This window comes from Polypterus senegalus, chromosome 12 (assembly GCF_016835505.1).
Source record: "Polypterus senegalus isolate Bchr_013 chromosome 12, ASM1683550v1, whole genome shotgun sequence".
Classification (NCBI taxonomy): Eukaryota; Metazoa; Chordata; class Cladistia; order Polypteriformes; family Polypteridae; genus Polypterus; species Polypterus senegalus.
This window is the reverse complement of record NC_053165.1, coordinates 160,369,372-160,386,477: the sequence shown is the minus strand read 5'-3', so window position 1 is coordinate 160,386,477 and position 17,106 is coordinate 160,369,372. Positions and strand designations below refer to the sequence as shown.

The window sequence follows — 17,106 nt, the reverse complement described above, 5'->3', positions numbered from 1 at the left end:
GACTGGATCTACGTAAAGGCTCCAGGGCAGTGATATAGCCACCCAAAAAAGTCATATTGCACTCCCTTTTCCTCGCCATTGCCAGGCTTCCCCGTCTAACAACAACAACAGCATTTATTTCTATAGCACATTTTCATCCAAATAATGTAGCTCAAAGTGCTTTACATGATGAAGAAAAGAGAAAAAAAAAAGACAAAGTAAGAATTAAAATAAGAGAACACTAATTAACATAGAATAAGAGTGAGGTCCGATGGCCAGGGAGGACAGAAAAAACAAACCAAAAAAAAAAAATCCAGACGGCTGGAGAGAAAAAAATAAAATCTGCAGGGGTTCCAGACCAGGAGACCAGCCAGACCCCTCTGGGCATTCTACCTAACATAAATGAAACAGTCCTCCTTGTATTTAGGGTTCTCATGGAAGGACTTGATGATGACGGTCTTGTAGACTTCTGGCTTTTAAATTATCAATGTAGGAACATCACGGTGCTTTGATCAGGTGGTGGTGGCGCAGGTCGTCACCACAGAAAACCAGGAAAAGAAACAGAAGAGAGAGTAGGTGTTAGTACGGATTTTAGAGCCAGAATAGTTACGATAATAAATTGAATATACAGTACAGAGTATCAGGATTAAATTAAAATGAGGTTGTGAGAAGGCCATGTTAAAGTAATGTGTTTTTAGCAGTTTTTTAAAGTGCTCCACTGTATCAGCCTGGTGAATTCCTGTTGGCAGGTGATTCCTGATTTGAGGTGTGTAACAGCAGAAGGCCACCCGCCTCACCACTTCTTTGAAATTTTCCTCTTGGAATTCTAAGCAAACACTCATTTAAAGATCTAAGATTACGATTTGGAATATAAGATGTCAGACACTCTGATATATAAAATGGAGCGAGATTATTTAAGGCTTTGTAAACCATAAGCAGTATTTTAAAGTCAATTCTGAATGACACAGATAACCAGTGTAGTGACATCAAAACTGGAGAAATGTGCTCGGATTTTCTTTTCCTAGTTAGGATTCTAGCAGCTGCATTCTGCACTCACTGCAAACGATTGATGTCTTTTTTGGGTAGTCCTGAGAGGAGTGCGTTACAGTAATCTAGTCGACTGAAAACAAATGCGTGAACTAATTTCTCAGCATCTTTCAATGTTATAAGAGGTCTAACATTTGCTATGTTTCTTAAGTGAAAAAATGCTGTCCTAGTGGCCTGATGAATATGCGATTTAAAATTCAGGTTACAGTCAACAGTTACCCCTAAGTTCTTTACCTCCGTCTTGACTTTTAATCCTAATGCATCAAGTTTATTTCTAATAGCCTCATTATATCCATTATTGCCAATCACTAAAATTTCTGTTTTCTCATTATTAAGCTTGAGAAAATAGCTATTCATCCATTTAGAAACACAAATAAGACATTGTGTTAGAGAATCGAGAGTTGGGGTCATCAGGTGCTATTGATAAGTACAGCTGTGTGTCATCAGCATAGCTGTGGTAGCTCACGTTGTGCCCTGAGATAATCTGACCTAACGGAAGCATGTAGATTGAAAAGAGCAGCGGACCCAGGATAGAGCCTTGTGGAACACCATATTGGATATCATGTGTCTTTGAAGTGTAATCACCACAACTAACAAAAAATTTTCTACCTGCCAAGTAGGATTCAAACCAATTTAAGACCCTGCCAGAGAGGCCCACCCATTGACTAATCTGATGAGAACAGATAAATGGCCTCTGTCTGCATTTACCCAGAAGTCATTTACTACTTTAACGAGTGCAGTTCCTGTACTGTGATTTGTTCTAAAACCTGACTGAAATTTATCAAAACAGAACTTTAATAAAGACGGAATTGTCATTTAACTTTATTTTTAACATTAAATGTTAATTGTGTACTCTGTGAATTACACACACATCGAGTGCATTAGTTATACTACAGTATAATGCCACGCAGTGCCTGCCAGCGCTGACATAATGAATTCCTGCTCATTTTATGCTCTTTTATGAGCAGAAAGAAGTGTGAGTTTGCAGAGATGCCGTTTTTATAGGCGCCCCTTCTACTGGTGATGCCATGCCGGCTCCCAATTCTGTGTCTCATCCCTGGCTGATGTAATTTATCCAGTGCCGTTGCAGTATTAGCTTTTAGAAACTGTGAGAAAAACCGCGAAGTTAAAATTAAAACTACAATGAATGTGTGGAGCAGAATCAAAACATCATTAGTGGTAGAGAATAACGGGGGACGAGAGCTGCACTGTTTTGATGGCACGTTTTAACATTAGAGACGCTTATGCTTGGAACTAAGTCATCAGTAATGCAATTCAATGTGCAGTCGCGTTGCAGCGTTCATTCAATTTTCCTTTGCCTCGTCCGTTTCTCCTATGCTATGCCACTTTGAGGATTATTATAATTATTTTTGAGATAGATAGATAGATAGATAGATAGATAGATAGATAGATAGATAGATAGATAGATAGATAGATACTTTATTAATCCCAAGGGGAAATTCACATACAGTACTCCAGCAGCAGCATATTTATAAAACAATAATAATTAAAGAGCAATAAAAGTGCAGTGCAAGTTAAAAAAGTGCAAGGTGGCGAGTGCAAGGTAGGAATAACAGTCTATAACTTTGTATAATGTTAACGTTTACCCCCCTGGGTGGAACTGAAGAGTCGCATAGTGTGGGGTCTCCTCAGTCTGTCAGTGGAGCAGGATGGTGACAGCAGTCTGTCGCTGAAGCTACTCCTCTGTCTGGAGATGATCCTGTTCAGTGGATGCAGTGGATTCTCCATGATTGACAGGAGTCTGCTCAGCGCCCGTCGCTCTGCCACGGATGTCAAACTGTCCAGCTCTGTGCCTACAATAGAGCCTGCCATCCTCACCAGTTTGTCCAGGCGTGAGGCGTCCTTCATCTTTATGCTGCCTCCCCAGCACACCATTGTGTAGAAGAGGGCGCTCACCAGAACCGTCTGATAGAACATCTGCAGCATCTTATTGCAGATGTTGAAGGACGCCAGCCTTCTAAGGAAGTACTGTATAATATAGTCGGCTCTGTCCTCTCTTGCACAGAGCATCAGTATTGGCAGTCCAGTCCAATTTATCATCCGGCTGAACACCCAGGTATTTATAGGTCTGCACCTTCTGCACACAGTCGCCTCTGATCATCACGGGGTCCATAAGGGACCTGGTCCTCCTAAAATCCACCACCAGCTCTTTGGTTATGCTGGTGTTCAGGTGTAGGTGGTTTATTTTCCCCAAGCTGCTTGTGAGGAACACTGCCACCTATTAATATGTGGGATGAACTGCTCCCAGCCAGGATGAGAATTATAAGGCATTCCGGCCGGGTAGTGCATCCACAATCTAGCCATCCTTTCATTATGGATTCCTGGCCAGGCAAGAAATCCTTCTCCATCCTAGCCATGATGTGTGTCCGTCCTCCTGGGCACTTATGACTGATAACTTATTTGTTAGGCTTTTTCTAAAAGTTTGAAATTCTGAAATATATCTTGCATGTTGTGACATTGGATCTTTCGATCCATTTGTAAAAATCTGAAGCATACTATAATATTGTTGACTCATGTATTTATTTACAATTTCCTCTTCACTAATCAGTGGCGCGCCTACATTTTTGGGGCCCTGAAGCTTGAATTGTTATGGGGACCCCTAGGCAACCAGCAACAAGGCCTGTTACTTTCTTCAATGGGGTTGTTCCATGACAGATTACATTGACCATGGGAGAGGCACTATATAAATAAAATGTATTATTATTATTATCCCCACAAATTCTTTAAAATATAACCACTACATCTTAAATTTTGATTAAAATTGCTGTACTGAATTATACTATATTATTAAAAAAACATTCTCATACAGTAGACACTCAAAGTTTGTAAGAAATGTGGAATGAAGTCGTTTCCGAGGTTCCTCCAGTTTTGGGGGTCCTGAAGCTTAAACCTTATTAGTTTAATATTAGAGCCCCCTTGTCCCCAATCCCCTGTGTATGCTCCAATTGCTTTTCCATAGGAGTCAAGTCTCCCGAGTAACATAGATAACCAAGGCAGAGTGACAGGTTAAGGAACACTTAGTGCATGTTATTCCGGTTTCATTCGTGGGCTCTTTGCCTGCTCATTTCCCATCCATTAAAAACTGTAAACCTTCCGTTCTTGATGTTCCCAGCAATCCCTTAATACAGTTTTAGTTGGGTGATTATGCATGACAACCATAAAAATGTTCCCAATAATTCATTGCCACTTCTAGCCTTCTTAAATACAACGACTTTTGTTACATTTCCTCTTGGTGGGCAGCGGTCGAGGAAGACTCTGTAGCCCCACTACACAGACGCTGCTTGGGCTTATCACCTAACTTTTCCAAAGCAGACGCATTTTCGGCACACCTATAATCTTTAACTGATTTGATTAATGCATTGTGACCACAAATATCCTATAAGCACCCCAATTTCGTCACTCCAAACACCGACTCCAATCTTAATTTTATTATAGGCGCTAAAATAAATGAACAAGAGATACTGGAAAAAGCAAGCGGCTTGTTGTATGTGTACGCATGCGCTGAGATACTCGTCACGTGACGGTGGTGTGTTCGCCGACCTTCATTTCCGGGTGAGTTCGCGGTCGCGAAAAGGAGAAAAGACAAACCGAGTGACATGTTATCTTCGGTGAGTTCCTGCGGTGCTATTAGAATGTAGTTTTTAAGTTAAAAGCAGAAACAAAACACATTGCATCGTATTATTTACAGCAGATTACATCAAGTGTATGTGTATCTTGATTTTTTTGACAAGCTCCCCACATGGCACAGTAAGACGGCTTTGAATGAACGTTAAACTTTGGAGCTCACTTTCAATCATGGAGGATTGGAACCAGCAACATTAGTGTTGTGGGTGCGGGATTAAATATTAATACCTCACACAAAATACTGGAGAGCTGTTTTCCGTTTCCATTTTGACTTTCAGCACAGCTTTTTAATGCTATAGCACGTAAAGCAGTGTTTCCCAAACTCGGTCCTGGGGACCCCTGTGGCTGCAGGTTTTTGATCCAACCAGCTTCTTTTTTTAATTGAACTCCTGGGCTAATTAAGTGAACTGATATTTCCCAAGTTCTGTGTTTAGGGAACTAATATAGAAATTAGAAAACTAAGTTTGCGAAAAAAAAATATTAAAATGTACCAAGTAGTTATATAGGAATGTTTTTTGTTTTCTTTTTAACAGTATTTTCATCTTGATTTTCATTCTACTTTTCTAGGTGTTCTAATTGTTTAATTAATCCATTATTTACTAATTAGTGGGTCTGACTCTAAAGTAGTTGTAGCCTTTGATTATTCAGTGTTGTTTGCCTGGGTGTCTGATCTGCTTGTTTTAAATTGTCATTATTAAGATACAACGAATGGGGAAAAACTGCACAGAGAAAGGGCAAAGTATAATGAAATCAACAAAAGAGAGTTAAGCATTTAAATCTATAGCAAAAGCACAAATATTTATAAATGTCTTATAAATGTAAAAATCATGCTGCTGTGCTTTTCTCAATGTCGAATAAAAGAAAAAAAAATACCAGCTAATTAAATGAAATCAGTGTTATCAGGTGTTGTCACTGATTAAGAATCCGGTTGGAACAAAAACCTGCAGCCACAGGGGGTCCCCAGGACCGAGTTTGGGAAACACTGACGTAAAGCATGTAGAGGTGTACTTTACTTATCTTGTAGTGTAAATTCACGTGGTGTAGCAGCAATATAGAAAGAAGTGCACACAGACGCGTTGCATACAGTTCAGTCTGTTCACAAGTGCAAGATGCAGTACAAATCATGCAAGAAAAGTGTATATTTGTGTAAAATCTGATTAATGTGTTAATGCCAGCTGCCGAGGATAAAGAGGGGATTAGCGGGTGTAGGCAATACAATATACTGACTGTCTAGTGGCTCTATGCCATACTGACGGCTAAAATGAAAAAAAAATAGCCCAAAAAACAACAGCAGCCGAGTTTGAATCTAGTGAACCGCTACCAGTGCGCCATCATTAGCCGTCTAACCAGCTGTATTACAGTTTTCTTCTTTCGGCTGATCCCGTTAGGGGTTGCCAAGTCATGATAATTGCGTGCTCTCAGACTGAAAGTCTCTGTAGCGGGCAGCGAAAACTGCCCCGCACATCATTAGTGTTTCATTACCTGCAATTTGGGACCTCCAGTGCAGACGATGCCAGTGGCAAATATAAAGCTTCATCGTGGACCCCTCTCACCCCAGCCATGGTCTGTTTATCCTTTTACTTTCTGATGAGGCGGTACAGGAGCCTACGTGCCAGCACCTGCAAACTCAGGCACTGCTTATTCCCTGTAGCCATCACCCCGCTGTACTCCAAATCTTAAGCGTCAACAACAAAGAGCAAACCAAACTAAATGTCAGTCAGTCATTTTCCAACCTGCCTTTGTCATGAGGGATCTGCTGGAGCCTATCCCAGCTAGCACTGGGTGCAAGCCTATCGCAGGGCGCACACACATACCAAGCAAACACTAGCTAGTTTAGGATTGACAATTCAACTAACCTGCATGTCTTTGGATTGTGGGAGGAATTCCATGCAGTCATGGGGAGAGAACATGCAAACTCCACACTGGGAGGACCCGGGACACGAACCCTCTTGGTCTCCCTACTGCGAGGCACAGCCATACCACTGCACCACCTCCAAGATAAACGTCTAAAGTTTAAATATGACTGGTTCCTCCAGGATCCTTTCTAATGATGTTCAAATTATTGTTGTTGTGGTGCACCTTGTTTTAATTTCAGGTATTTGAGGAAGTGATAAATGCAGGAGCGTGCTTATATTTTACACATGAAAAATTAGCATTATTTGTATTTTAATTAAACAATGGACTACACAATGTAAACGTGGCATGATATTTGTTATATCATGTCACTTTTATCTACAACTACATTTTAAATGAAGATCAAACTTTATCTCCAAATATGAAAAAAAAAGAAAAAACATTTCATGGGATGTATACACTTTTTAACATTTTTTAATATATATATATATATACACACAAACATACACAGACCTGTAATGAATATTAAGTTCCCCTCAGGTTTTATGCCCACATACTTAAGCTGTTGATGTGTAGATAAGAAATTATAATAATTGAGAGAATTGCATGTCATTAATGTGTTTCCTCTTTTTTCAAAATTGAAATGTAAATGCCAAGTATTTAGGATTGTAATAAAATCTTCAATTTACAGTAGAGTTAGTAAACTTAAACCTGAACCTTTTTATTTGGACAATAATATTAATAAAATAATAGATTTTATTTATATAGTGCCTTACCCATGAAGTGTCCCAATGCCTCACCCTGTCAGTACTTGTTAACAGATTCTATGAAGGCTATCCAAGCAAACATTGTTTTCCTAACCTTGTGTTTAGTTTTTCAGTATGGGAATAATTTTTGTATTCCTACATTACATTGGATTTAGGAGTCATAGTGAACTCTCAGCTATCGACTTCCCGACAGTGTTCAGAAGCCATTAAGAAGGCTAACAGAGTTTCAGGTTATATAGCGCCTTGATATGTGGAGTACAAGTCACAGGAGATTCTGCTCAAGCTTTATAACACACTGGTGAGGCCTTATCTGGGGTCCTGTGTGCAGTTTTGGTCTACGAAAAGGACGTAACATCACAAGAAAAGGTCCAGAGAGGAGCGACAAGGCTGATTCAGGGCTACAGGGGTTGAGTTATGAGAAAAGATTAAAAGAGCTGAGCCTTTACAGTTTAAACAAAAGAAGATTAAGAGGTGACATGAGTGAAGTGTTTAAAATCATGAAGGGAATCAGTCCAGTGGATCAAGACAGTGACTTTAAAATGAGTTCATCAAGAACACGGGGACACAGTTGGAAACTTGTTAAGGGGATATTTTGCACAAACATTAGGAAGTTTTTCTTTACACAAAGAACAATAGACACTTGGAATAAGAGACCAAGTAATGTGGTAGACAGTAAGACGTTAGGGACTTTCAAAACTCGACTTGATGTTTTTTTGGAAGAAATAAGTGGAAAGGACTGTTCTCATCCAGTTTGTTCTAATTACATCAGCAAATCTTTCATATATGAGAACTCCAGATTTCCTTCTTTGACTACAGTAAAGAACTTTAAACTGAATGTACATTTCTGTTTCAGAGGCTGTTGAAATGTGGCGGTGCACTGCTTCAGGGCTGTCGGCATTTCCATCGAAGCCCACATTCCATGAACCCTCTCATTCCTATTGTTATTGAGCAGACGGTAAGTTAGCAAATGTTTTGTTTTCGTGGGTCACCTTTTGGTTGCATCCATCCATTCTATGATTCCTGTTCTCTTTTTAACCTAAAGTGCACCTTTTTATATACATGGGAGAAAGATTGTTTAACTGGAGAGAATGCACATGCTCTACAGACACACTGGATTGGGAGTGGGAGTGAAGTCCAGACCTCTGGAGTAATAAAACCGGTCCACTATGCCACTGTCCTGCTTTGGTTTATGTCTAGTTTAAACTGTTTTAACATATGTAAAGGAAGACATCAGTAAAGCTGCACCCGTATCTGTTTATTTTGCAGGGCAGGGGAGAACGAGCATATGATATATACTCCAGACTCCTTCGGGAAAGAATCATATGTGTGATGGGTCCTGTAAGTATTTAGGAATTATTAACAAACAACAGGAACCGGGATTGGTTCCTGCCTTGTGCCCTGTGTTGGCTGGGATTGGCTCCAGCAGACCCCCATGACCCTGTGTTCGGATTCAGCAGGTTGGAAAATGGATGGATATATATAAAGAAAATCCAGTAGATCCATCTTTTAGTTATGTAATAATCAATACATTAATGTTGTTGTCTCAGTGTAAGAAATATTTATTATCCGTATTGTCTTTATGTGAAATTGGAGTCCTTGTCAGTTTAAAGACTATTATATGACTAGCTATGCTTCCTGGCAATAACTGACTTTGTCTGTTGTTCAGATTGATGACTCAGTTGCCAGCCTGGTAATTGCTCAGCTCTTGTTTCTTCAGTCAGAGAGTAACAAAAAACCCATTCACATGTACATCAATAGTCCTGGTAAGTTTATTATATACTGTTAGCCTGCGATAAGAGAAAAATCAAAAACTAATTAGTTGTATAAGTTTACTGTCTCATCACTTTATATAACTTGCATAAAATACTCTTCTTCTGCTACAGTGCTTTCTCTTTAAGCATGTATCTGTTTAATGGGTGCTGATTTTGAGTATGCATGTTGTTACCTTACGGATCTGTTCAGTTTTTCTCCTTAGTTTGCTGTTTGTAATTGTACTCTTTTGCCACCAGGGGGTGTGGTGACCGCAGGGTTAGCTATCTATGACACCATGCAGTATATTCTGAACCCAATTTCAACATGGTGTGTCGGTCAGGCTGCCAGCATGGGCTCCCTGTTGCTGGCTGCAGGCTCTGCGGGCATGAGGCATTCACTTCCAAATGCCAGGATCATGATACACCAGCCTTCTGGTGGTGTACGGGTATGTTTCTACTTTTATTGACATTTTTGCTCTAAATGTATGTTTTCTGGCAAAGTTTAAAAAAGTATTTATATCTGACGTTTCCTGCGGTGGGCTGGCACCCTGCCTGGGGTTTGTTTCCTGCCTTGCACTCTGTGTTGGCTGGGATTGGCTCCAGCACACCACCATAATCCTGTAGTTAGGATATAGCAGGTTGGATAATGGATGGATGATATCTGACATGGATTTCACAGCTGCAATGTGGTATTCAAATCTGGTGTCCAAAGGTCCAATCACACACCGGCCTCTGTTTATATGGCATTTTCTCCTTTTCCCCCCATTTTTGCATAGTTTTACTCCCACAAGACATGCAAGTTAAGTTAATTAGTGATTCTTTTTTTTTTTGATTTTATTGAAATCACACAACATTCCATACAAATAGATCAATTTTACAAGAATAGGATTGAAAACAAATCAACCCGCACCCCTGAGAAAGAGAGCATGGGCAGCAGAATAAAACTTAAACCTAGTAAACTCAAGTATATAGATAAATTAATAAGTGAATACAGATGAATGGAGAAGAAAAAGAAAAGAAAAAGAGAATTGGGAGAGAATCTGCTTCCTCAGTGCTTTAAAAGCTTATTCCAAAATGTTATTGATTAGATCCTGCCAGGTTTTGAAAAATTTCTGCACAGATCCCTCTAAGTGAGAATTTTATTTTTTCCAATTTCAAGTAATACTGTATATAACATCAGTTACCCACTGACTTAAAGGAGGAGAGTTAGGATTCTTCCAGTTGAGTAAGATAAGTCTGCGTGCCAATAGTGTAGTAAAGGCGATCACAGGTTGTTTGTCTTTCTCCACTTTAAGCCCATCTGGAAGAAAATTAGTGATTCCTAATTAGTGATTTCCTCCTTGAGCATGGGAAAGGTGCTATATAAGTAAAATGTATTACTATTATTAATTGGCCTGGTGTGAGTGTTTGTGTATGTGTGCGAGAGCTGCAATGGCCTGGTGTTCTGTACAGAGCTGCTCCCTGCCTTGAGTCCAGTCCATCCCTGCCATGTTTTGCCCTAAACCGTGAAATTCTAAACTGGATTAAGCAAGTTTGAAAATGAATGCCTGATGCCATTACTGACAGATACCGCCATGCAAGTGAATGTCAGTTTCCATCATTGTAGAAGGTAAGAGTGACATTCTAATTTTTATATGGCACTCTTCACAATTTCAATTGGCATATGCAAGATGCTGAACAATTCAACAAATTCATAGCTAGTAATCATTGTAAAAACAAAAATCTAGAGTACATTTAAATTGTGTTTTGCAGCACCACGATTTCTCTTCTGTCAATTCATTTCTGTTTCCAGTGCATTGTTGTCTGCTTGATGTGTCATTCTTGAATATACTTAACCAGTAAAGGTGCACTGCAAAACACTTGACTTGAGCATTCCTAGTTGTCCTCCTCTTTCTCTGTATGTTTATCATTCATTTGCTCAGAGGTTGATGGGCTTGCTATTTCCTGAACAACTCTTCTTTACTCCAACCTAGCGGCCCGTTTCTTCTCTCCTTTCGTCGACATCTTTTCACGTTAAAATTGATTGTCAGTTTTTGTGTTGCAATTACTTAGTATGTTTTCGTTAATTTTTCAGTTAAGCTGGCACTTAAGTCTTCAATCTGTCTCAAGAATGATTTAAGATATGAAGAGGTAGGGGAAGGGACGGTGAATGTGGTAGGCAATGAGAACAGTGCCCGCTGCTGGTCGCTACCAAAAGTTGATTCTACAATAAAACAAAATCAAACTAAAAAGAGGAATGACCTTGGAGGTCAGTCATCACCCCGAAAACAGATACAGTGTATCTGGAAAGTATTCACAGCACATCACTTTTTCCACATTTTGTTATGTTATAGCCTTATTCCAAAATGGATTAAATTAATTTTTTTCCTCAGAATTCTACGCACAACACCCCATAATGACAACATGAAAAAAGTTTACTTGAGATTTTTGCAAATTTATTAAAAATAAAAAAACTGAGAAAGCACATGTACATAAGTATTCACAGCCTTTGCCATGAAGCTCAAAATTGAGTTCAGGTGCATCATGTTTCCCCTGATCATCCTTGAGATGTTTCTGGAGCTTAACTGGAGTCCACCTGTGGTAAATTCAGTTGATGTGACCTGATTTGGAAAGGCACACACCTGTCTATAGAAGATCCCACAGTTGACAGTTCATGTCAGAGCACAAACCAAGCATGAAGTCAAAGGAATTTTCTGTAGACCTCCAAGACAGGATTGTCTCGAGGCACAAATCTGGGGAAGGTTACAGAAAAATTTCTGCTGCTTTGAAGGTCCCAATGAGCACAGTGGCCTCCATCATCCGTAAGTGGAAGAAGTTCGAAACCACCAGGACTCTTCCTAGAGCTGACAGGCCAGCTAAATTGAGCGATCGGGGGAGAAGGGCCTTAGTCAGGGAGGTGACCAAGAACCTGATGGTCACTCTGTCAAAGCTCCAGAGGTCCTCTGTGGAGAGAGGAGAACTTTCCAGAAGGACAACCATCTCTGCAGCAATCCACCAATCAGGCCTGTATGGTAGAGTGGCCAGACGGAAGCCACTCCTTAGTAAAAGGCACATGGCAGCCCGCCTGGAGTTTGCCAAAAGGCACCTGAAGGACTCTCAGACCATGAGAAACAAAATTCTCTGGTCTGATGAGACAAAGATTGAACTCTTTGGTGTGAATGCCAGGCGTCACGTTTGGAGGAAACCAGACACCGCTCATCACCAGGCCAATACCATCCCTACAGTGAAGCATGGTGGTGGCAGCATCATGCTGTGGGGATGTTTTTCAGCGACAGGAACTGGGGGACTAGTCAGGATAAAGGGAGAGATGACTGCAGCAATGTACAGAGACATCCTGGATGAAAACCTGCTCCAGAGCGCTCCTGACCTCAGACTGGGGCAACGGTTCATCTTTCAGCAGGACAACGACCCTAAGCACACAGCCAAGATATCAAAGGAGTGGCTTCAGGACAACTCTGTGAATGTCCTTGAGTGGCCCAGCCAGAGCCCAGACTTGAATCCGATTGAACATCTCTGGAGAGATCTTAAAATGGCTGTGCACCGACGCTTCCCTTCCAACCTGATGGAGCTTGAGAGGTGCTGCAAAGAGGAATGGGCGAAACTGGCCAAGGATAGGTGTGCCAAGCTTGTGGCATCATATTCAAAAAGACTTGAGGCTGGAATTGCTGCCAAAGGTGCATCGACAAAGTATTGAGCAAAGGCTGTGAATACTTATGTACATGTGATTTCTCAGTTTTTTATTTTTAATAAATTTGCAAAAACCTCAAGTAAACTTTTTTTACGTTGTCATTATGGGGTGTTGTGTGTAGAATTCTGAGGGAAAAAATGAATTTAATCCATTTTGGAAAAAGGCTGTAACATAACAAGATGTGGAAAAAGTGACGCGCTGTGAATACTTTCTGGATGCACTGTAGTAGACGTCACATGGTTAATAGGTCAAACTGTTTGTGAGCTACAGCTGATTTAAAATCCTGGACAAACGAACAGCCACGGTAGCATATTATATATAAAGATATTACCATCTAGTTATATTACAGATTTTATATTTCATTTTTCCCATGGATAAGCAATTTCAATATTGCATTTTAATCTTGTGAGAGGAAGGTATGTAAAATCCTGCAGTCACCCTGGACACCCTGCTGGTGCCAAGAAGAGACTAAAGTATAAAGAAAAGTGTTTTATTACCAAAATAAGCACAAAAACAGGCAGTCAAACGGCACTCAAGAACTATAAAAGACGAACTTTACAGTTTCTTGGGAACTTCCATTTTGGGAGTTTGCCCCTATCTGACAAAGGCTGGTGGTCAGTCCACATGCCCACCGATGTCTGCATAAACAATCAAATCCCATTCATCACCCATTTTGTCTTGGCCCCTCTTTACTGGAACCTGAAGATCTGATCATATGCAATACAGATTTGTACCAGACATTATAGTTAAGGACCAGCCAAAAAAAAAAAATCTTCGACACATTTATAGACTCGGGCTGTTTTGGCTTCATGCTGGTCATTCATGTCCTTTAATGTCCGAGACCTTAAATTCCTAGATCTATGTTTATCCTTTAGTCTATGTGTCACTTATTTTTGAATGTTCTGAACTTTGGCTTTTCTGCTGCCTACACATGAGAAACTGTGAGTTACAATACAAAGTGCTGTGTGAAATAAGGCAATTAATCTTTCTTTTTTAGGGCTTGGTGCTATCAGTACCATCAGATCTTTACTTTAGGTTACTGTGTCATACTTTTAGTTTACCATTTTGTGTGTTTTGTTTTAGGGTCAGGCAACAGACATTGCCATTCAGGCTGAGGAGATCCTGAAACTCAAGAGACAGATAAATGGCTTATATGCCAAGCACACACGTCAGCCAGTTGAGGTCATAGGTGAGTTAAACGAGTGTCATTGATTGGCTAGCAAAACAAAACTCTGGTGATTGGTCATACTGTAAACTTGTAAATGAAGGCCTGCATTGTAATGATATAGATTTAAATAACGATTGTTTCGAGTTAGATTGAGCAACTTCCTCAGTGTAAAGCTACCTATTACGTGAACATTTTAAGAACCTACCCATTTTGTTTAATATAAAGGCAAATATGACGTGATCAGCATAGCTCTTCATCCACCCCTCCATCCATTGTTAAGAATTCTGGATTACAGGCAACTGGTTAGACGGGAACAAACTCCAGACAAGGGGCTAACCCACATACACCCTCACTAACTCATACTTGGGAAATTTAGAGTCTCTTATTTAATTAGACATGCATGTTGTGTGCAGAGGAATCAAAGCGATATGAGATGAATGTACAGAATGTACACATTTTTTGCCTAAGCCAGAATTTGAGTCAGAACTTTGGAGCTGTGAGGTAGCACCACTGGTCTACTTTCCCTCAGCATACCCCACATGATTTTTCAAAGAAAATAAATGTTATTTTTTTAGTTATTAAAATAAAAAAGGAAGAGTGTTTGTGTAACAGAATTGTGGGTAGTATAGCCAAGTGCTGACTGCCACCTGTAACACACCGTCACGCAGAACAAGTCGCTTGGTTTTTCAGAAGTTCACCTGTGGTACTAGGGTGTTGTACCGTGTTAGCCATTATGGATGTAGTGAGAAGTTAAGCAAAATGATGCCGTTTATTGGCTAACTAAAACGATTACAATATGCAACTCAGACCCCTTCTTCAGGCAACATGTAATACAGAAACTGGAGTTCCCTGTGTTTATATACACACTAGGCCAAGTAACACCATTGGTAAATCTTTAAGTGAGACATCTTCAATGTATAAGTGTGTATGGTTGGATTCCTTATCATGATGCCTTTCGGGATAAGATTTTCTTTTTTGCATTTCGTTAAGAAGAAGATGTTGCAGTCTATATGTGCAAGTTTCTTCCACTGGGTCTTCATTCACTTGTAAACACTGGGAAATGGCCTAGGAACTTGGGCCACCTAGAGGCTATACCCTGAACTGTAAACCGATTGGCTTGCTGTTTGTCCAGGAGAAGAGAGGCCACATAACCAGCCTGTGCTCCAATTAATACAAATAATTGAAACTAATTCCACTGTGGCTCTGCTATCTGTTAAGCACCCTGAGGTGATACTCACTTCACTATCAATCCATTTTTAATGTGCCTATCCCAGCAGCATCAGGTGGGACACGGGAACCAACTCTAGATGAAGCACACTATAAAAAGCAGTTAAAGTTAAGTGTCTTAATTTTATATGTTAACAGTCTATTTCAAACAGCCCATAAACAGTTGTACAACATATTTGTATGTGTGATTTTTACTGTATGAGCACAAGCAGCACAAGTGACTTGCTCAGGGTCACACCGTGAGTCAGAAATGGAAACAGAAACTGTACTTTGGAGTCTGGTTCTTTACACACTGAACCACACTGTCTGGAAGTTGCCTAAAAGTTGTTTATTAATATATTTAGAAAAAATCAAACCTTGTGACTCTCTTTCAGTATATTTGTGAAGGAATTTAATATTTTGTGTAAAGTATTTATTAAATAAAGATCCATTCCTTCCATTTTAAAAAGGTTGCCCAGGGTCACTACAGTAATCCCTCCTCGATCGCGGGGGTTGCGCTCCAGACCCCCCCCCGCGATAGGTGAAAATCCGCGAAGTAGAAACCATATGTTTGTATGGTTATTTTTAGATATTTTAAGCCCTTATAAACTCTCCCACCCTGTTAACATTATTAGAGCCCTCTACACATGAAATAACACCTTTTAGTCAAACGTTTAAACTGTGCTCCATTACAAGACAGAGATGACAGTTCTTTCTCACAATTAAAAAAATGCAAACATATCTTCTCTTCAAAGGAGCCGTCAGGAGCAGAGAATGTGAGAGCGCTCGCTAAGAAAAGCAAACAATCAAAAAATCAATACGTGCTTTTAAGTATACAGAAGCACCGCGATAAAGCGGCATTTTGTAGAGGAGCGTCCGTGTCCTCTGTGCAAACAGCCCCTCTGCTCACACCCCCTCCGTCAGGCAGAGAGAGTGAGAAAGATAGAGAGAAGCAAACAATCTCAAGCACCGCGCGGGAAGCATATATCATTGAGGAGTTTTAGTTAATATGTAGTACATGCTCTGATTGGGTAACTTCTAAGCCATCCGCCAATAGTTTCCCTTGTATGAAATCAACTGGGCAAACAAACTGAGGAAGCATGTAACCTAAATTAAAAGGCCCATTGTTGGCAGAAAGCGGCGAACCAGCGAAAAATCCGTGATATATATTTAGAAGTGCTTACATTTAAAATCCGCGATAGAGTGAAGCCGCGAAAGTCGAAGCACGATATAGCAAGGGATTACTGTACTTTTATTTTTAGCAGCATTCCATAAAAGGCGATGTTGAGTAAAGATTTTCTTTCCATCTTTCAGAGGCTGCAATGGAACGGGACAGGTACATGAGCCCCATGGAGGCCCAGGATTTTGGGATCATTGACAAAGTGTTGGTTCATCCACCACAGGATGGGGAAGATGAGCCGAAGTTGGTGAAAAAAGAAACAACGGCCGAAACATCTTCAACATCACCATCTTTATCATCATCATCAGTGCCTTTACCCTCTTCTAAACCAGAGCCGTGATCTTTCAGCTGTGTGAACACCAGAATTCTTACTTGCAACATATAACAGACTCTGTGTACTTTGTTGAAAACACAAAACCAAGACAAATCATTGGACATCAACTTACAGTTTGTCGATCCTTTAATGATTTATGAGGAATATTTTTACTCCTTACGACAGATGCACACCCAGTCTTAACTGCAGTCTGTGCATTTCTCAGTAAACTGTAACTTATTGGTCAGATTGAGGACTAGAGGTGCAAAGGCCATTTTTCTTAAGAATAAAGCTGTCTCAGTAGAGTTTTTTTCCATAATGTATCCTTCTTGCCAGTCTTTTTAACCAAATACCAAAATTTATTTTGCAGTACTAGAAAGTTGAGATGAATTTATGAGAGCTAACACAATAGTAGTATTGGGAATAAACATGTTTTTTTATGTCAAGAATTTTATGATTTTTTTTTTTAGTTTGACTTGATTTGTGGAAGTTAAATTTTATTCATGGT

The 17,106-nt window shown here is 40.0% G+C and overlaps 1 protein-coding gene across 1 annotated transcript; it reads left to right on the top strand.

The window, feature by feature from the left end:
- Nucleotides 1–4,558: 4,558 nt before the first annotated feature.
- On the top strand, nucleotides 4,559–17,047 carry LOC120540061 (caseinolytic mitochondrial matrix peptidase proteolytic subunit). The gene is made up of 7 exons (XM_039770528.1): nucleotides 4,559–4,655; nucleotides 8,146–8,247; nucleotides 8,559–8,630; nucleotides 8,959–9,055; nucleotides 9,302–9,489; nucleotides 13,815–13,920; nucleotides 16,420–17,047. Exons 1-7 carry the CDS (start codon nucleotides 4,644–4,646, stop codon nucleotides 16,623–16,625), a joined length of 783 nt encoding a protein of 260 aa, XP_039626462.1. The 5' UTR covers nucleotides 4,559–4,643; the 3' UTR covers nucleotides 16,626–17,047.
- Nucleotides 17,048–17,106: the final 59 nt, after the last annotated feature.